The sequence below is a fragment of the Rhincodon typus genome, chromosome 12, assembly GCF_021869965.1.
Source record: "Rhincodon typus isolate 14 chromosome 12, sRhiTyp1.1, whole genome shotgun sequence".
NCBI classification, from domain to species: Eukaryota; Metazoa; Chordata; class Chondrichthyes; order Orectolobiformes; family Rhincodontidae; genus Rhincodon; species Rhincodon typus.
In genome coordinates, this window is record NC_063343.1 from 68263179 (window position 1) to 68285481 (window position 22303).

Sequence of the window (22303 nt, forward strand, 5' to 3'; positions counted from 1 at the left end):
ATGGCAGATTTGGTAAGGATGGCAGATTTGGTAAGGATGGCAGATTTCATTTTTCAAAATGAAATGGCAAATCATTTGGGATGTTATAACAGTCTATGACAGCCATCACAACTACAATCAACGAGGCTAACTTTATATTCCAGATGTACTAACTGTGGCTAAATTCCACCAGCCGTTGTGGTGGGAAAGGGACCCATACCTCGAGAATCTCGAGATTACTCAAAATTAACTGAAAGATCTGCGGATGCTGGAAATCTGAAACAAAAACAGAAAATGCTGGAAGAGCTCAGCATCTATGGAGAGAAATCAGAATTAACGTCTCAAATCCAGTGACCTTTCTTCAGAACAGGGTTCTGATTTCTTTACACAGATGTTGTCAGACCTGCTGAGATTTTCCAGAAATTTCTGTTTTTGCCTCTGGATTATTAGCTTCATGACATTACCACAACTATGATATCACTGTCTCTCCAATTGTGAGTCAACCCTAACAGTCAAAAGGGAGGAGGATGTAATGGAAGAGTATTCAGGAATGGGATAACAAGCCTAGTTTTTTCAATGAGTCAGGATGAGTTGAATGGGCTATATGGCCTCATTCTGTACTGTAGAATTTATGGTTGCATGATAGTAAACACATGGTTCCCTAAAGGCAGCAGTAGCAAGCTTAGCTAACTTAAATAATTGCTCCCAGGTTCAGATCTCAAAACAGTTCTGGCTTTAGTGCATGGAAAATCTAAAGTACTGTATTCCAAGGGTAGCTGATAAAAGACCTGTAGCAATCATTTCTATCAGGAAATAAAAGTTTGACAGTTAAAATATAACGAAGCATGAAAAGACAACTTCAGGCTATGAAATTTACTGAAAACGTGCAATCAAACCTATACTCGGCTGCCAAACACTGAATATGGCTTCCTGCTCTCTTAAATCATCGTACATCAATTCAAGGTCTTAACAGTGGCAGGGATTCAGCTGAGGCTGATTAGTAAACAGGATATTGCCGGATGATTAAGATATGATATCATTTTTCCACATTCAGCTCCAGTTTAGTTCAACTACCTTCTCCGGTTTAAAGGAACAATCATTTCTGGATAGTATTTCCTACGTATTATGAAAGGCAAAACGATTGGCAAAAGAGTGTCTGTTTTGAACCACTGAAACAAAGGATCTTGTGCACTGCACAGATTGATCCTTCCAAACTTTCTAAGGGTTCACAGCATGGTGCCCAGAAATACCAACCCTGGCTAATATTCATCCTTTATCCAACATCACGAAAGACAGATCATCTGGTCCTTATTTCAATGAAAATATTCCCAACCTCAGCAAATGCATTGCTAGCATTCGGGGTTCGGGCTTATAAATCCTACCGAAGTAATGAATATGATTATGCATATAATTTTTTTTGAGAGATATGGAGGCACAGATGGGAGAAAAGCAACAACATGCGAATTAAATTCACGTCAAGAAACATTCAGCCTTGCAGAAAAGTGAATTTGCCTTTCATAGTTCTTTTTAAAGAAACTGTTTTTCAAACTCTGTCTTGGTTCTTTACTTTGGGACTCAAGGGGTTAATCACTGCATTTCATGCTGTAGCAGAACAGTCATGTCCTCTATTTCACCTCCGCAAATTGTTTATCTCGGCTATCTTAAGGTTATGTTCAAAGAAGAATGAACTTTGCACAAATATTTATCTAACAGGAGTCCCTAAAAGTCCTCTTCAATTCAAAAGATTTACAAAGAGTTGGAAGAATGGGAAAATACTGTGGCAGCCTTGAAACGAACAAAGGGAGGGGCTGTCATGGAGAGAACAATGTAGACGAAGACAGGCTGCTGTTTCATGTATAGCACAGAGGCTCAAATACTACACTGCACTTATCATTTTATTCTAGATAAAACACTTATGCTTTCAAAATTTTAAATGAACAATTCACGTTTTTTTCAAAAACAAAATTACAATTGCATATCAGCAATTTGCTGCATTTTTGCAATTACATTTTTATTTCTCTTGGTCACAATCTACTTCAATCTGATTTCTAATGGTCTGTGAGATGATAGCGAGGGATGAAAATAGCTTTAATCGAACTGTCTCTCAGTTTATTTCATTACAGCGGCTCACAGTAAGCTTCTGCTCAATAATCCCTGAACAAGCACTCTCACAAATTAAAACCACCAGTGCCCTGGGAGAGCAGAGCAAGATGTCAGGAGAAAATGAGCTCTGTTGTACTGCACTGTACTGCAGGATTTTACAAAATGGAGTACGTGAAGAAGATCTGAAGAAAACTGAATTGCAAACACAAAGGGGCTTGTGATTTAAAAAAAAATAAGAAAAATGACTTCCAGAACACATTGTTCAGAAAGGAAAATAGATAAGGAAAGCCTCAACCATATTTTAAAAATTTCTCGAAATATTTTTAAGCTTTAGAAGCAGGGTTTGTGGTTTGGCAATGGAGCTACAATTTATTGTTCAGGCCATCTGTTCAAAATTAGAGACATGTTCTTCAGTTTAACTCAAACATAAAAAACACACATTAAAAAAAAATTGCTGCCTGTTATCAATAGTGTAAGTTGAAAATACAGCAAATACAACATTTTGAGCTGTAAGATTGTGAAAAAAATTTAAATTTCATTATGCTGTTTTGACAGGGACAACACCCACCTTTTATTTAAGGAGCAATAGTGGCACCTACTGGTTCAAAGCAGTCGGTATCACAGCTCTGTGGAATGTGACAGCTGCCTGTCAAAAAGAAGTGCCGCCCCTAGTCCCTGCATATATTATTTTTTAAAGCTGGACTGTCCGCCAAAATATTTCTCAAAAAAATCTTAATATGACTTGAAATGATTAGCAAATACTTAAATGAGTGACTTAGTGAAAGATTTTAACAATTTGCAATGATTTATATGAAAGTATCCAAGCTAATCAGGACAGCAGGTTTGCACCCCTACACCTATGTCAACTTGATACAGTTTTAGAGGCATCATGATCCAAACATAGTGGGAGAACACAGTAGTTAGACAGTCGCTCTGACTCTGGATCACAATAAACCCAAAACTAACACTTACCAGGCTGATTACCCCAAACAAAACTGCACCAAAGATCTATAAATTGATAGCACTTGTAATGTCAATCACACACTGCACAACACTCCAAAGTGCTTCTCACCAATGGAGTATTTTTGAAGCATAGACAGGGTTTAGTGCACAAAAACAGGACGATGAATTTCTGCATAGAAAGCACCTACAAACAGCAATGTGCTAAATGGTTAAGTAATCGTTTTTATACAGTGTGGTGTCCACACATCATGAAAATTGGCCAGGAATCTGATAGAAGTCCCCTGCACTTCTTCACAATGTCACAGAATCTTTCATCTCTGGGAATGGCAGGCAAGCCACTGCTGTAACATCTGAAACATGGCACCTTTGACACTGCTTTGACTTCCCAAATTTGTTAATGGGATGTGGGAGTCACTGGCTAGGCCAGGTTTTGTTGCACATCCCTAATTGTCTTTGAGGTGGTGACATGGAGTTACCTGCTTGAACTGCTGCAGGCTTTGGGGTGTAAGGTCACCTTCACCCGCAGTGCTGCGAGAAAGGGAGTTCCTTTATTTTGACCCAGTAACACTGGAGGAAGAACAATATAGTTCCAAATGAGGATGGTGTTTGTATCTGCTGCCCTTTCACAGCACTGCACTCATAAACACATTAGCTGCGATTTTGTGCTCAAGTCACGAAAAAGGACTTGAACATAGAACCGCTTGACTCACAGTAGAGAATGCTACCATTGACAGAAGACTGAGGACACCTTCACTGGGTATTGGGTAGTTGGAATGTCATCTTGGAAATTGCCTGTGTACTGAATACCAGTTGAACTGAAAATCTGTGGGCCCAACAATGCAAGAAAAGTCACAAATTGCAGGATGGATAAATCCGACAGACCACAGTAAGTATGAAGACGTACAGAATTCACTAATAAAACAATGTTCCCTGAAAGAAGGCATATTCGTATTTTATAAAGACAGTACATCAGAACACAAAGTATAAAAAGCATATTGCTTTGCAGTTTGGAAAAAACTGGTCTTGATAGAGTGTCACTGCCATCTACTGGCTGAAGCATTTGGTTTGAAATGGTAGCTACGTAAATATTTCACAAGATTTTCAGCTTGCACTGAGTCAGTTAGATTCAAACTATTCTTTGCTTTTGTGAGATTATGATAAAATGCAATACATCAGCAGCAACCAAGATCATCTTGTTCAGCTATTCTGATTTAAAGCTGCAAATTTCATATTTGCAAGTCACAATTTACAATGTGGCAGCATGCAATTTGTCTCAATGAAATCGTGTGTGCTTGCACAAAAAGAATATTGTATCTCTAAGACCGCCACAAAGAGCAGCTCTGACACATCAAGCTTATGTCTAGTTACTGTAATCATTTCTGACCTGACATGTACTCAGAATAAAGAGGAAATGTTTTCCGACAATCTGCAGTCAGTTCATCAGATACTGAAATGCTTCTTTCTTTTTAAAAAAATATTCTTTCCCAAGGAAAAGTAAAAACAATTAATGTTTCTGTTAAGGGCAGTCACTCTACATGACAGCACATAAAGAGAGAAAAGGTTTCCATTGAACTAATAAGAATTAGGCATTTATTAAATCCCATGGGCAGAAACAATTTTTGTTCATGGGATGTAGACAACACTGTCTGGGTTTTATAGTCCATCCCCAAAGCCACATAAACAGCAAGGACCTCTGCCTTTCACATTCAGTCTGTGACATCTCCTGGACTGGTTTGGAATGCTCGAGAGGTACTGAGAAAGAACTTCCAGGGTATGGTCCCTCTTATTGGTGATTTTTTGGTCTGCAAGGTGGTTATATGGCTGTATGGGGGCAAGGGGGAATAGAGTGAACAAGTTACTGGGCCCCAATCCATACAATGGGGCAGGTTTGCTGAAGTTTTCCTGACTGTGAATCTTGTTCACATGCATCTTGCTTTTTTTCTGCCTGGGACCAGAATGTAAGAACAATCTCCCTCCCCAAAGTAAAACCATACTTCAGTAGTGATTAAACTTCAAAGCATTAACTGAACAGATGTACCGTAAGATCTAAATAATATGTTCCATGGTATAGTTCTCACCGATGCAGAGTGATACCTCATCCACATACAGTACATCTAAAACTACTTCTCACTTTCCATGGTCAGGCCAAGTCTCCTCGCCTCTTCCCTGGCTGATTTACGTTTGTTTACGAAGTTCCAGTATCCAGAACTTAAATTCTCATTCTTGTGTTTAAATTTTTGTGTGGTCTTGATTTCCCATTCGAATAATTTCCCCCAGACCTAAATGCTCCCTTCAAACTTGCTTTTGTCCAGGAATTCTCCTCTCCCTCCACCACTGGTTGCCACGCCGTCAACCAATAAGCCCCGTGTTCTGGAATTTGTGCTGAACACTTTCTCCTGTCCGCCTCCTCCTTTCCCAAGGTTTTCCTACAAGCTCACCTCTTTGATCAAATTGAAAAGGAAAGATTTGCAGGATTGCATAGAAAAAGCAAGGGAGTGGATCTAACTGGAAATGTCTTTCCATGAGTCAACACAAACGCAACAGGTTGTAAGGCCCAGTTCACTACTGGATGATTCTATGACCAGTCAAGCAACCCTTGCATCACATTTGGTGCAAGGCATGAGCAGTTCTTAAATACAGGATCGTGTGCTTATTTTAATGTCACCAACGTAAGCATTCTGGGCTGCCAGATGCCCCAAAAGTGAATGAAAAACAATATAAGATAAGTGCTTTCAAAGAATACACACAGGTATCAAGGACAACATCAGGTGGCTTGTCTGGCACAATCTGAGTAGACCAGAAGGTATTTTGAATTGAAAGAGCAATAGCACCGTCTGCTGTTCAATGTCGTTAACTACAACCAGAACTGAAATTACCACAATGTTCAATTCTAATACGTAAGCGATCTGAATGTTTCCTTTTCCTTTGGCTGTTTCTTTTACTTCTGCTTCTGTTTTTAATCCTGTCTTTTGTGTACTAAGATGGCACTGGAGAAAGGCAACTTTACACACTTTTCAATGTACCCCTGTATTCCTATACTTGAGGACATGAGACAATAAAACCTAAATGTAAAATTTTGACTGCTTCTTAAACAATGAAAGGATTGAAGAAAATTGTACGCTTTGGCATCACGTTTGCATGCAGTGCGTTTTGGATTATAACCTCTTTGCTACGTAAAAAGATTTTCCTCATCTCATTGTTGCTTCTTTTATCAATCATGGGATTACCTTGTTCTCTTTTCCTCCGACAGTGGGAACATTTTCTCCCTACCTCCTATGTCTAGAACACTCATAATTCTGAATACCTCTATCAAACACCTTCTTAATCTTGAATCCTTAAAGCAGAACTACTCCAGTTCCCCAACAGGTCAGATAGCTCCAATTAATGATTCATTCACGTAACCAAAACTGGCCCCTTAAAACTCCAGCCTCTCAAAGTTATATCAGGGTAAACCAACTAAAATATAACCCAAGTGCAGAGCTACTCCGGTTTCAAGGCTCGGGAGCCACAGGACGCATATCCATCCTAAAATGTAGTCAACTCCTAATTCAATTGATTCAATGATCAATAAAATCAAACTTTACTACAATAGCAGCCATGCCTTGCCACTACAGAGTAGGAAGCTTAACACAGTGTGCGCTGTGGTTAATGGATAAACTGTATCTAGCTTTCAAGAAGGCACTTAAGGTACTACATCAAAGGCTATTGAAGAAAATCAAAGCTCATAGTGTGGGACTACATATTGGCATTGACAGCGGACTGGTGCCTAACTGGAGAGATAAAGAAAGCACAAGTGGACCTTTTCCTGATTGGCAAGATAGAACTGGTGTGCTGCAGGATAAGTGCTGGGGACTCAAATTTTAATAATGTTTATAAATGCATTGGATGAAGGGACTGAAAATATGGTTCCCAAACTTGCCAATGACACAAAAGTAGACTTGAAAGTAAATTATAAAGAGGATACCAAAAAGCCACAAATGGATAGAGATAGGTTAAAAGAGTGACCAAAGAACTAGCGAATTGAGCTCAATATGGAACAATATGAAATTGTCCACTTCGGTAGGAAAAACGAAAAACATTATCTAATTATCTTATTATCTAAATGGTGAGAGATTGTAGGAGACAGAAAGTGATGGTTGGGGTTGTTTTTCAGACTGGAAGCCTGCAACCAGCAGTGTTCCACAGGGATTGGTGCTGGGTCCACTTTGGTTTGTCATTTATATAAATGATTTAGATGAGAATGTAGAAAGCATGGTAAGTAGGTCTGTGGATGACATCAAGATTGGCGGTACAGTCGACAGTGAAGGTAATCTAAGATTACAAACAGTTCTTGATCAGTTGGGTCAATGGGCAGAAGAGTGGCAGATGGAGTTTAATTTGATTAAATGCAAAGTATTACATTTTGGTAAAACAAACAAAGACAAGACTTATACAATTAAAAGTAGGGCCTTGGGCGGTGTTGTAGACCAGAGAGACCTAGGGCTTCAGGTACATTAATCTTTTTTTTGCACCACATGTAGATAAGGTGGTTAAGAAGGTGTTTAGCATGCTTGCCTTCATTGCTCAGATCTTTGAGCATAGAAACAAAAACAGACATTGCTGGAAAAGCTCAGCAGGTCTGGCAGCATCTGTGAAGCAAACATCAGAGTCAACGTTTCGGGTCCGGTGACCCTTGTTCAGACCTGTTTCGTTTTTGTTCCTGATTTACAGTTCTTTCGGTTTTTCTTTGAGCATACGAGTTTGGACATTATGCTGAGGTTGTACAGGACATTGCTAAGGCCTCTTCTGGAGTACTGTGCCCAGTTCTGCTCTCCCTGTCATATGAAGGATATTAGTAAGCTGGGGAGGGTTCAGAAGAAATTTACCAGGATGTTGCCAGGAATGGAGGGTTTGACTTACAAGGAGAGGCTGGATAGGCTGGGACTTTTTTCACTAGAGTGTAGAAAGGTGAGAGGTGACCTGATAGAGATTTATCAAATAAGGAGGGGTATAGATAAGGTGAATGGCAGGTGTCTTTTCCCGAGGGTAGGGGATTTCAAGGCCAGGGCATATTTTTAAGGAGAGGAGAACGATTTAAAATAGACACAGGGCAATTTTTTTTTTTTTTTAACACAGAGTGGTTCGTGGGTGGAATGAACTTCCAGAGGAAGTGGTGGATGCGGACACTGTTCCAACGTATAAAAGAAATTTAGGTAAGAACGTTAATAAGAAATGTTTGGAGGGATATGGGCCACTACAGGCAGTAGGGCTAGTTTAGTTTGGGAACATGGTCGGCACGGGCTGGTTGGAACGAAGGGTCTGTTTTCAGGCTGTATGACTTGATAACTCTGGACGTAAAGGGGTCAGAATGCCCTAGTGTATGAATCACAGAAGGTTAATATACAGGTACAGCAAGTCATTAGGAAAGCTGATGTAATGTAATTGTTTATTGTTAAAATCATGTACCTCTCACTTTTGAAATACTCCTTGACGCCTTAAGTATCAAGAAATCTGTTTCTTACTTAAATATATTCAGTGATTTGGTCTTCACCACTTTATAGCATTATGGGATTCCCACACAAGTACCAGCCTCTGAGTGAAGAAATTTCATCGCATCTCACTTTTAAATGGTTCACCCTACATCCAGAGTCTGACCCCTTGTTCGAGGAACCACCACCAGTGAATTCCCCCACTTAACGTCCCACAAGACAGGAATAGCATCTTTGTCCAACCCTGTCAGAAACTTTATGTGTTTCAGTGAGATCCCCTCTCATTCTTCTCTTGATGAGCATAAGTGTGCCACAGAATTCATCTGATGTGAGCTTACTATTGAAAGCACGTGGCAAGAAAGCCACGATATATTCATGGCTGAATATTTACTTGTTCTTCAAAAGACCAGCTAATGAAAGGGTCAAGACATAAATAAAGGTCAAGCAGATTGCACCGAGATTCATTGAAGTTGAGAAGAATGAGTGCTAGTCCTGTTGAAACATAAAAGATTCTGAGGGAGCTTGACAGGGAAGACACAGAGGATGTTTCCCTGTGTGGGGGATATTGAGCTCTAGTGGTACAGTTTCCTATTTAAGACTAAGATCAGGAACAATTTTGTCTCCCAAATAGCTGTTTGCCATTGGAATCCTCTTCCCCAGACAGCAATGGAGGCTGAATCATTGAATATATTCAAGGCTCAGGTAAAACAGATTCTGATCATCAAGGGAGTCAAGAGTTACAGGAAACAGACCGAAAATAGAGTGAAGAACACAAATCAGATGAACCGTGATCTTATTTAATGGTGGAGCAAGTTTGATAAGTCAAAGCTAACTCCTCCTCCAAAATCTTATGATATTATATTCATGAGCATTAGTTAAATTTCTCCAAACGTCCAGCTTCTACCACACTTTAAATTGGCAGGCAATGAGTAGGTGCTGATCAAATGTAGAAACAGGAGTAGGCCATTCAACCCTTCAAGCCTGTTCTGCCATTCACTGTGAGCTCACGGCTGATCTGTGGCTAAACCCATATATTTACTTTTTGCCCATATTTCTTAACACCTTCACTTAAAAATTTATCAATCTCCAATTTAAAATAAACTGATTTAGCATCAACCACCATTTGTCGAAGAGAGTTCCAAATCTCTACCAGCCTGTGTGTGTAGAAGTGCTTCCTAACATCTCTCCTGAATGGTCTGTCCCTAATTTTTTGAATATGTCCCCAAGTTCTAGAATGGCATTCATGGCTGTCTTTAAGCGCTTTATTGAGGATATTCCCCTCTTTTCCTTTTAGTTCCTTCAACCTATTGCCTATTACCACACTGGTCATTTAGCTTAAATTACTGTTTGAGCAATTTATTTATTTCCACATAAATAGTCCAGAGAATCTAAAAGAGAAGTAGACTCACATTACAAGTGAGTACTACACTTAAACAACAGTTGGGCAGCGCAAAAATTGCTACTGAGATTGACTACATGATGGAAATGTTATGAGATGCTTATGGGTCAGTAATAGTACAAAATAACACTGAAGAAGTCACCTACCTGGCTTGATAATCATTGCGTATCAGAAGGAAGTGTTGAAGGATTGATAGGAAGTATTGTTCTGCTTTGGAGTCCTTCACAGTGTTCAGCAGCATCTGGAAGACTTCATTCACATCTGTGCAGCTATTGTTAAGGAGCCATGTTAAAAATCCCTTCTGACATAGGAAGGAAAGAAACCGTTCCAATGTAAAAAGGCACAAAATTAAACTAAAAAAATTAACAGAAGTCAAAGTGCATATTCTTGCTACAGATAAGGATGGTTGGAATTGAAAAGTTGCCAAACTTGCCTGACAAGCTTAAGTAAAAAGACTGAATGATGGGACTTTTACTCTGGGACAGGACAACGCTTGCGATGCCCAGAAACAAACGTAGGTGGTCACAGGGACAGCCGAGTGCCAAAGTGGGCAGGTTAAAAGTCCCACCTCAGTTCTCTGTAACTTTGTACAAGTTGGGTTAAAGGTTGTGCCAACCTTGGCTTCACCCTCACACAATGCATAACAAAGACAGGTTTAAGAACATTTTCAGCAAGGGGCCTTATCATGAATGCATGGCTGGATGCGCAGGTTCAAAAGGATTTCTTTCAGCAGGGCTTTCTGTTTTGACAGTTGGACAGAATTGTCAACTTCGTTTGATTGATACCTTAAGTGGCTGTTAACAAATTGTTCTTTTTGTGATCTCTTTTGTCAATGTTTATGTTAATGTCTCAATGTTTATTTGCATACAATTAATAGCTATGAATTTTTCAAAGGCTCTATATTTGAATGGTCTGTTTGATTGACTTTTATGGAGTTATAGGAACGGATTTTTCTTGCATAAACCTAAGTTACCACAGTTGGTGATTAGTGTCATTAACAAGATGACTGATGGCTTGCAGAACATCATTGTGACAGGCCGTCAAGGCCACCTTGCCTGCTGACAATATTCCATCCTTCATTTCCCAATGAATGATATACCCACTATGCGCTCTCCATTGCTCCTATCAATACCCTTAAACCTGACTCCCTGCATGGCCATGTCTCAAACATGAACTCCCTCCTTGATTACATCCTTAAACGTACACTCTCTTTGCATAGATCATGCCCACCAACCTACACTTCCTCTGTCAATAACACCCTCACACCTACACTGTGTTGATTGTGCCCTCAAACCTGCACTCCTTTCTCATCAATGATGCCCTCAAAACCTGTCCTCCCTACTATTGATCACACTCAAGTCTATCCTCCACGTTGGTGACACCTTCAAGTCTACCCTCCCTCTCCTCCATTAACGCCCTCAAACCACATTCCCTCCATTGGTTGGTGTCAAAACCAAAACAGCGACCTACCGTTTCTCTTTTATATGCCAGCAACATGGTGACAATTGCCAGCTGATGTCTCCCATAGAAAGAGCAATTTAAATTGAGGTAAAAATATGAACTAAATCTAAATCTGACAATATAGACGATTCAATTCAATTCAATAAATCTGCGCAGTCATCGAAGGATTGCAGGATTTAGCAACTATCATTTGTTTTGGGCAGTGGTTAATTGTGTGGTTTCCATGAGTACATTTGGTCAAAATAAATTCAGTGAATTTGTACAAGGGAAATTATGGAGCAGTGATATAGACTGTACAGATAAAGAAGAATATAATTATCTAGCTATACTTACCTCTCCTCGTTTTGCCAACTTAATCATTTACAATAATAGGAAAAGGATTTTATTATGGGAACTGCACGAATGAGACTGAAGCTCATTTTTAATCACTGAGCTGTTTCAAGAATCCACATTCAACGCACCCATTACAATCCCGATATCGATCATCAACGCAAAGTGAAAGGGAAACGGGCCATGAGTATTATAATGCCACATGATTCAGCACCACCATCATAATTAAAGGTTTGCATATTCCTCCATTATCTCTGCGCTCAAAATGTTAACCCTGTTCTCTCTCACTAGTTAAACCACATCTGGAATATTGTGAACAGCTCTGATATGCAAAGATATTCTGACTTGAAGGCAATTGATAGAAGGTTCACTCTGTTGATCACGGGTATGGAGGGGTTTTCTTATAAGGAGAGGTGGAGGAGGTTAGTCCTATACACATTGGAGTTTAGAAGAATGAGAGACAACCCTAACATACAAGATTCTTAGGTTACTTGACAGAGTAGATGAGAAAAGATTGTGTCCCCTTGCGGAAGAATCTCCAACTGGAGGGCATAATCTCAAAGTACGGGGTCAGTCAGTTGCAGCAGAGATGAGGAAGAATTTCTTCTCTCAGAGAGTTATGAATCTGTGGAAATCTTTACCAGAAAAGGTTGCAAAGGCTGGGTCATTAAGTACATTCAAGACTTAGCATGACAGATATTTAATAAATAAATTAACATGCTCATGACTTTATACACCTGGTAAGGTCACTTGTTGGGACTCAGCTTTTCAGGTTGAAAAGCCCAAGTTTGTACAATCTTTCTTCACAAATCAGACACTCTACACTTTGGACCAGCCTCTTAGCTCTTCCTTTTTTCACAACATTTTCTTAAATATTTTCACCTCCCCCAGGAGGTTGCATGGCTTTCAGGTAATGTGGAGAGTCTTTACTTAATGTTGCATGAGAAAAATTGGATAGATCAGAGGGTGTCCTTTTGTCCTTCACTGTCAATATGCACTGCCTCCAGTGCTCGAGTTTCTCGTTGTGACTCAGCCACCACATAGAACACAGGACTGTACTCAAAATACAGTGGCTGATCACAGCATTATACAGTTTGATCATTGTTTGTTTCATATTCCAAAGGTTTCACAATGCATTATGTATCCCAAAACTTGATCAGTGAAAGGTTTAAATCAGAAATACATAGAACGTAGAACATAGAACATTACAGCGCAGTACAGGCTCTTCGGCCCTCGATGTTGCGCTGACCTGTGAAACCAATCTGAAGCACATCTAACCTACACTATTCCATTATCATCCATACATTTATCCAATGACCATTTAAATGTCCTTAAAGTTGGCGAGTCTACTACTGTTGCAGGCAGGGCATTCCACGCCCTTACTACTCTCGGAGTAAAGAACCTACCTCTGACAATACCACTGAAACTGCCCAAAGGAAGCTGTTTTCTTTCCCAAAATGCCTAACGGTCATGAAATGTAATATTAAAGAATTTTCTAAAAATTGCAAATCACTCCTCACGATAGCTCGAAAGCTGTTTGTAAAACAAATCTAAAACTGTACCACTTTGATTTACACGGAAATCGACTATCAACTACAAATACAAATCTATGCTTTTAAATTTGAACCCTGCGGTATTAGCAAGTGCTGACATTGGCATGCAGATATTTAATGTAATTTCCTACAGGAGATTAACAAAATAAATCAAGTAACAGCTTGGATTTTGCGATATTCATTCCATCCATCACTTCTGTGAAATTGTCTGCTCCTCAGTATGAAAAAACATTGTTTATTAGCAAAGAAAAGTTACTTTGACTACGTTAAATATGCTGCTCAACTTCTTCACAGAATATTGCAGCACAGAAAGATTCTAAGCTATCCACTGTGCCTGCTTTTTTCCCCCACTCCCAGCCTGAGTAGAGACATAGAGCGCACAGCATGGAAACAGGCCCTTCGGTTCAACTCGTCCATGCTGACTAGATACCCTAAATTAATCTAGTCCCATTTGCCAGAATTTGGCCCATATCCCTCTAAACCCTTCCTATTCATATACCCATCCAGATGCCTTTTAAATGTTGTAATTGTACCAGCCTCCGCCACTTCCTCTGGCAGCTCATTCCATACATGCACCACCCCTATGCGTGAAAAAACTGCCCCTTACGTCCCTTTTAAATCTTTCCCCTCTCGCCTTAAACCTATGCCCTCTGGTTTTCGACTTCCCTACCCTGGGGAAAAGAGTATTTGGAGTATTTGTCCATTTCCTACTTTGAGGGTTACTGATTAATCTAATGCACTGGCTTTTCAGGTGGCACGTAACAGTTATTCACTATGCAAAACTATTTAAATACAAGCAAAATACAATGGATGCTGGAAACCTGAAATGGTCACAGAAAATGGAGAAGCTCAGCAGGTCCGACAGCATCTTTAAGAGGAATCAGATCGGACTTAAAATGTTAAGTCTAATCCTCTTTCTACAGATGTTGTCAGACCTGCAGTTTCTTTAGCATTTTCTGCGTTTGTGTTGTACTTCTCATTTTACTCCTTTTTCTTTTGCCAATTACCCTATCGCCATGTTTTCTGGTTAATGACCACTACAAACAGATCTTCCCCATCTACTTTAACCAAACAGAACAGAGCTGTTATGTTGACAATGCTAATTTCAGTTGAGCTGGCAGAAGGCTAGTACAGAAGGCCTCATTTTCCCCAGGTAGTGGGGAAATAAAATGCACACTCAGCTGAAGTTCACATCATACCAATAGTGAGCCCCTGCACCGCTGCACTTGAATGTGCTTCAGTCGAGCACAGATGCAGCTTCAACTATTATTACCTTGTCTGTCAACTTTGAACTGATGAGACTCATTGCTGAGGAATGAACACAGAATGGACCAATGAGTGCTAAGCATCTCGCAGAGAGGGGAAGGAAGTGGAATGTGGACGAAATTGGTGGCAGAAAATAGCACTCCCGTAATAAAAATTAACTTTTGATTCCGTGCATCAAATTCAGCTAAAATGTTATTGCTACTGTACATGTGCACATTTTTCTGTCCAGTAATGTCTACCCCAAAGAAACTTCAGGGCTGATAATATCCGAATTGTTGCAGCAAAATGTTGAGGGTAGATTGATGAAGTTGATAAAATGGATAATGTTACTGGACTGGCTGTTCAGAAGCCCAGCTTTATTCCCTAGAGACACGTCTTCAAAGCTCACCACAGCAGCAAATGGCCTTACATCTAATCAGTCATTCCACAGAGTCTTTGGAACCCTCTCCATCAGAAAGTGGTGCAAGTGGAACTGTTCATCACTTTTAAAGCAGAGATTGATAGATTCTTGACTAATAAAGGGAATCAAATGTTACTGAGGGATGGCCAGGAACGTGAATCGGAGGCCACAATCAGATCAGCTATGATCTGATCAAATGCAGACCAGGATTAACGGCTGATGAACCTATTCTAGCTCCTGAATTATAAAATGCTTCAGTTACAGATAAATGCCAGTAGCCAAGAAAACAAAATTCCATGGATGGGATATTTTGTGCTGGCGCCACCGTGCTTATGACTTGCAGATCTGCTTTGAACCATCTGAAGATTTGAACCAGATGCTTTTAGCACAGTTGTGAAAATTGCAGGGTGTTTACTATTGGTGTGGTTTTGCTGCCCTCCTGTGGTATGGTTTCATAATAGCAACCAGTTCCACACCCCACTGAAAACTCTGGCTCACAGAGCTGAAAATTCAAAAGCTGCTTTTTGTCCATTGGCAAAGGGGTTGAAATTACAATAATTAAAAAAATGTGTACCACGCAATATTAAGGCCCCATTCACAAAACAGGGTCTTTAAGTTTGAACAAAAACAAAGTCGCTGGAAAAGCTCAGCAGGTCTGGCAACATCTGTGAAGGAAAAAACAGAGTTAACATTTCGGGTCCGGTGACTCTTCCTCAGAACTGATGGTGGCTGGGAAAATGTCAGTTTACATGCAGAAAATAGGTAGGTGGGTGGGGTAGGGAGTAAACGATAGGATAGAGCCCAAAGAGAGAGAAAGACAGTTGGACAGACAAAGGAGTTGCTAACAATCAAGCTGGGAGGATGAATAGTTGTTAATGGGGGGTTAGATCTGAGTGCACGGAGTGCAGTCAGTTCGGAGGGAGATAGGTTGGATTTGTTGAGGGGGCAGTGAAATTGAGGTGACTGATGTCACGTCAACAGTTCTCAATGAAAAGATCGAGTGCAGGTAAAAGGCCGGAGGGAGGGATCCAGGTGGAGGGAGAGTGTTGGAGTTGGGCGAAGGGGTCTGTGGGATGGGGAAAGGAATCTTGTCCAAAGAAATGAGCATGGACGTGAAGACAGCGGAAGAATAGTTCGGCATCATGTCGTGCCCAAAATTCGTTAAGGTGGGGACGCAGAGGGATAAAGCTGAGGCCTTTGCTGAGTACAGAGCGTTCAGCATCGGACAGCAGAAGGTTAGGAGGGATGGTGAATACCCGACAGGAGGTGGGGGGGTTGGGGGAGGGGATAGAGTCAGAGGATTTAACCCCCATTAACAACTATTCACCCTCCCAGCCTGATCGTTAGCAACTCCTTTATCTGTCCAACTGTCTTTCTCTCTCTTTGGGCTCTATCCTATCGTTTACTCCCTATCCCACCCACCTCCCTATTTTCGGCATATAAACTGATGTTTTCCCGGCCACCATCAGTTCTGAGGAAGCGTCACCGGATCCGAAACGTTAACTCTGTTTTTTCCTTCACAGATGCTGCCAGACCTGCTGAGCTTTTCCAGCAACTTTGCTTTTGTTCCTGATTTACAGCATCCGCAGTTCTTTTGGTTTTCTTTAAGTTTGAGCAGCACGTAACACATCAGAATATGTTCCCCATCTACCTCAAAGCTGAACTAAAAGTTATATTTATTTCTTTCAATTCTGGAGATGATGGGTCATATTTCAACCCCCATGGTGTAGCAAAAATAGAAATGTGGAATGAATAGGCAAAAAATAAAATCACCACTGACATACCAGAGAAATGAAATGTTTGCAAGGCATGGTCTGATTGAATGCCTTCAAAATGAGTGATACAGCACAAATATATAGACATATGAAAAATCTAGAAGAATGTCTGCCAAAGTTACTCAAAATATAAAGGTGTCCTGGAGCTGTAGAAAGACTGCTGCAGCCCACGTGGTCAATCATAAAATTAAAAGCAACGACCAACCACCTCATTCTGCATGGTGGCTCTAGAATGCTAGAGCGTCCAGTGGAGTAAGAATCTTTTCCTTTTCTGCTGTGAACTTCTGCAGTTCCAATTGTTTATTTTGGCTAGTTTGGAGCTGTACTTGCTGACAACTCCTACAGGATTAGGGGACCAGGTATTTTACGTAAGCATTTGCTGCTTGAATTGAAATCAATTTGACAGTTTACTGCAGGGATCAGATTATTGATAGTAACTACTCAGAACCCTAACATTGAGGGGGTCTCCCTGAGCTTTCTTTTCGTCTGGTTTTTAATGCCTTTGCGAAGTCATGTGGGTAATTCGTGAAACCTGAAAACAGGACAAACCCGACCTGGCCAATTATTACCCCTGAGGAAGGGTCATCGGACCTGAAACGTTAACTTTGATTTTTTTCTTCACAGATACTGCTAGACCTGCTGAGCTTTTCCAGCAACTTCTGTTTTTATTACCCCATCAGTCTGCTCTCAATCATCAGTAAACGATGGAAAACGTCATGAACAGTCCTCTCAACATTCAATGGCATTACCATCAATGAATCCCCCACTATCAACATCCTGGGGATTCCATTGACCAGAAACTGAACGGAATCATCATATAAATGCAGTGGCTACAACAGCAGGTCAGATGCTAGGAAGACTGCAGCAGTAACTCACCTCCTAATGTCTCAATGCCTGTCAACTACCTACAACACATAAGTCAGGAATGTGATGGAATAGTCTCCACTTGCCTGGATGGGTGCAGCTCCAATAACACCCAAGAAGACCAGTGTCATCCAGGACAAAATAGCCCACTTGATTAAAAGCACTTCTACAAATATCCACTCCATCATCGACTCTGTAGCAGCAGCAAGTACCGACTGCAAAGTGCACTGTAGAAATTCACCAAGCATTCTTAAATAGCACCTTCCAAACCCATGACCACTTCCATCTGGAAGGACAAGGGCAGAGGATACATGGGAAGATCACCACCTGCTACTTCTGCTCCAAGCCACTTACTATCCTGACCTGGAAATGTATCGCTGTTCCTTCTGTGTCACTGGGTCAAAATCCTGGAACTTTCTCCCTATTGCCATTGTGAGTCTACCTACAACCTGCAGTTATTCAAGAAGGTAGCTCATCGCCACCCTCCCAAGGGCAAGCAGGAATAGGCCCAGCCAACAGCACTCACATCCTAGGAGTGAATTTTTAAATTAAACTATTTACAAAGTCAAGTTGTCTCTATTTGTGTAGTAAAAACAGGGAAAGGAATAGACCATTCGCCGGAGACAGTTTTATCATGGCTGAGGTGCAACCTAACTCCATCCAACACCTTTGCTTCATGTACTTTAATGTCTTTGGTTAACAAAAATCTATTTCACATTTAAACATTAAGGATTGATCTAACATTGATTATCCTTATTGGCAGGGAGTTCCACCTTTCCAACACATGTGTAGAAGTGCTTCTTAATTTCACTGCTGAAAGGTTTGATTCTAATTTTACAGTATGGCCTCTCAGTTCTAGATGCAAGAACTGGGGAAATAGATGTGTCAAATCTTATGCTGAACGTCACCAATAAGAGTAACACTTCAAACCATTTCAGAACTAGAGAGAGTTGCAGATTTAATTAACACAATCACCCCTACCTGCGTTCCTGACACTCAAATGTGTCAGTTGTGTATATAATCCTGGTTCACCATTCAATTAAATGCCTCATTGGTACCTTATGGCGCAGAGGGGTCCCTGCCCCTGGACCAGGAGGCATGGGTTCAAGTCCCATCTGCTCCAGAGGTGTGTAATAACATCTCTGAAAAGCCTTATTAGAAAAATAGGTCAGTGTTCGAATGAAACAGAGATTTCATCCAAACTTGCCCTGGTTATTTGGGATTCAATTCATCCACACCCTCTAACCTTTTTGATTGTTTCCTAGTTTTTAAATGTTGAAAATAAAGTGGACTTTGAGCTTTTAAGATCGGCAAATAAAAAAAAGGCTTCAGCAGGTCCTTTAAGTAAATGCACTAACTATATTTAGTAAACTTACATTGTTGGCATATTGAAAATTAGCTCAACCAGAAAGAACCTATAACCAATTTTATTCCAGGAGGCCTACTGCAGTCTCAGAGCCACATCTGAACTGAAATTCATACAAAACCATTCCATTACAGTCCTGTGATTAATCTTTGATCAGTTCATTAACTCTCAATTTAAACAGCAGATGAATGTTTAGGGAAGTGAATCCCATGACTGAAATCTTGAGGAAAACACAGCTAATAACTAAACTACCCTGGGAGACCTATGTATCACACAACAGACCTGATTACCATCATCAGCTAGCACTAATTGGATTTTTGCCACATACCCCATTCATCTGCTTTGCTCTCATTCAAAATTTATGGCATTCAAGTGGGAATGTATGGGTACCACTTCTCAAAGTGCAGATCACCAGGAGTTCTTGCATCACTTCATTTCTCTGGGCATTAATGCAACAACAACTTGCTTTTATGTAGAACCTTAAAAATAATAAACATCCCAAGGTAGCTTCAAAGCTGACATAAATTATCACTAACTATTGGATTCACACACGAGCATTGCCCTAGACAAAGAATTGTTCCAACTCCCTGCATTGCGCAGAACTTCACACAGAAATCAGATCAAGAGTAGTAGCACTCAGAAACACTGTACATAAATCCACAGTATTTATAACAAACAAATCAGGATGTTTAAAAGTCGTACTTGCACTTATGTAAGCCCAGGAGGACATGTAAGGTTTCTCTAAAATAGGCTCACAGGAGGTCAGCATCATGGGCAATGCCAACATTTGTTGTCCATCCCTAACTGTGTATGGTGCTGCTTGTAAGATTAGAGTCTATGCACAGGTTTTGTCAGAATGCTGTTAGAGAGTTTCTGAATGTTGACCCAGCAACACTGAAGGGACACCAAGGAAGGATAGTGTGTAGCTTGCAGGGAAATTTGCAGGTGGTGGTGTTTCATGTATCTGCTGCCCTTGTCCTTCCAGATGGTAAAGTCGGACGATGTGGAAGATGCCGTCAACAGAGCTTTGTTGAGTTACTGTAATGTATCTTGTAAATGGTACACACTACTGCATCAAGAGAAATGGTGGAGGGAGAGCTTGTTTAAGGTGGTGGATGTGGCGCCAATCAAGCATGGTGTCAGGCTTCTAGACTGTTATTGCAACTGCAGTAATCCAGCTCAGTGGATAGTACTGTATCACACTGAAAATGAAAATTGCTGGATATCACAGCAGCTTGGTCTGTTGAAGAGTCATCTAGACTCAAAATGCTAGCTTGCTCTCTCTCCATAGATGCAGCCTGACCCGCTGCAATTTCCAGCGCTTTTTTTGTTTTCAGTACAGATTCTAGCATCTGCAGTAATTTGCTCCTATTCCTGTAATCTATCACATTCCTGATTTGTGCCTTCTAAATGGCTGGGCATTGAGCAGTTACTCAATGCACTTGTACGTGCTCATGACCAATTAATTATAACAAATCAGGATATCAAAAGTCAGGGATTCAACTACCACTGAACTTTGAAGGAAAATGTTTAGATTTTCTCCAGTTGAAAATTACTATCATCTGGTACGAATGTTACTTGCCACTAACCTGGCCTGAGTTAATGTGAACAGATGACCCAATCAAAAACAATAAGTTGCAAATAATCCCTCGCACTGCAATCAGCAGCAAGCTACTCTGCTTCTGACCTTGTGATGAAGAAAAGGTGAAGATGGCTGGACCTAGGGCACTCTGCGGAGGAAGTCCAGCAATGTCCTGCAGCTGTGATGACTGGCTTCCAAAAACCACAACATTTTCCTTGGGACAAAAGCTTGACTCTGGCCTTGTTGTGTTATCCATGTTCTTACTTCAGTACAATTTGATTTTGGGATGAAGCTATTCAGAACTCAGCATAATCTACTCAAACAGCCTGAAACGGACTTGTCGCTGAGGCTTATCAGTGTGTGCAAACTTTGGGCAAACTCAGAGCTTCCTACATCTTATGCATCACCAAGATTATGAAGATCAAGATTAAGAAACTAAAGTTATTTTCATGAAAAAAAAAGACACGTAATATCTACCTAATACCACCACATGCCACTGAAAGGATATTCCATTTCTATTCGAATATCTTCCAGACGGCTTTTTAAATCTTCTGAATCTTCCTCTGCATGTTCATCAAACACAGAAAGTTGCACATTAAGTTCTTCAGTTCCAATTTTCCTTAATTCCTAGAAAACAGTAGACGAAACAATACAGTTACCTTCAGGATGTTGTGGATGCTCAACACTTAGACATTTTGCATCTTAGGTTATCAAGATGCCGAGACCTATAGAAAGTCGAGTAATCTAAATATTTGGAACACATTTTCTGTAAGGACTATTTCAGTGCAATGAAAAATGAGTTGTCACAGGATAACATTTCATGCACCTGCTGATAACAAAAAGTACTAGTACTTGATGATATTTCTCAACTTTTTCAGTTCTGTTAAATTGCTCATCCAAAACCCAACCCAGAGTGAGCCACAATTTCCCCAGTTAAATACTGGAATGTTGAGAGCCCAACCTGCAGCCCTGTAACAAACGATATTCCCTTGTCACCAATAGCAACTTTCTACCACTACCTGGCTCCTAACTTTTTCCACAGCCACTGAGTTAATCCATTTTTAATCCTCAGAATCCAACTGAGCTGATCCCATAATCACTCCGCCACAAAATTTAACATTCCCACTCAATTACATTGTCCAGTTTTGCCCATACCTCAGTCATTCTGATGTCAAGAACCTCATTTGTACTTTTACCACTTCCAAAATATGACAGGTCTCCTCCCTTCCTCCACCAATAAATCACAACTCATCCAAATCTATTTTCCCTATTTCATGCTAAGGTCCATTCACCATTATCCTTGTGCTTGCTTATCCAATTTAGCTTTTAGTTTTCAACACCTCAAATGTAAAATTCCTATTCACCTGTTCAAATGTCAACGCAATCTCACCTCATTTGAGGTAGAAGCAAATTACTGCTGGAACTATTAGTGGCCCTGATGAGGAGTCATCTATACTCGAAATGTTAACTTGCTCTCTCTCCATGGATGCTGTCTGATCTGCTGTGATTGCCAGCATTTGTTGTTTTCACCTCACTTGATCTCTAGAGTCTTCAACACCATCCCAACCCTCAAAAACACTTTAGATCTTCTGACACGGACCTCTTGAGCCCATGTCCTGCCTTTGTCTCACCGCTGAAAACCATGCACCCAGCAAGTGAGATATATACTCTAGAATTCCTTACGCATCACAAACATCTCTCAGTTCCCTTATGTCCATTAACACGTTACATCTCATTGATCAAAGATTTTAAACAACTCACTTTAACATTTCCTCTTTGGATATTTAATTGAGG

At 40.4% G+C, this 22303-nt stretch overlaps 1 protein-coding gene across 1 annotated transcript in view; it reads right to left on the bottom strand.

Moving 5' to 3' along the window:
- LOC109912529 (protein diaphanous homolog 1) overlaps positions 1–22303 on the bottom strand; it is a 323327-nt gene that overhangs the window by 207992 nt on the left and 93032 nt on the right. Inside the window, exons 11-13 of the mRNA XM_048603507.1 lie at positions 21018–21136; positions 10059–10175; positions 2111–2171 (exon numbers count right to left, since the gene is read on the bottom strand). Coding sequence (XP_048459464.1) covers positions 2111–2171; positions 10059–10175; positions 21018–21136 — 297 coding nt within the window. The remainder of the gene's footprint in view (positions 1–2110; positions 2172–10058; positions 10176–21017; positions 21137–22303) is intronic.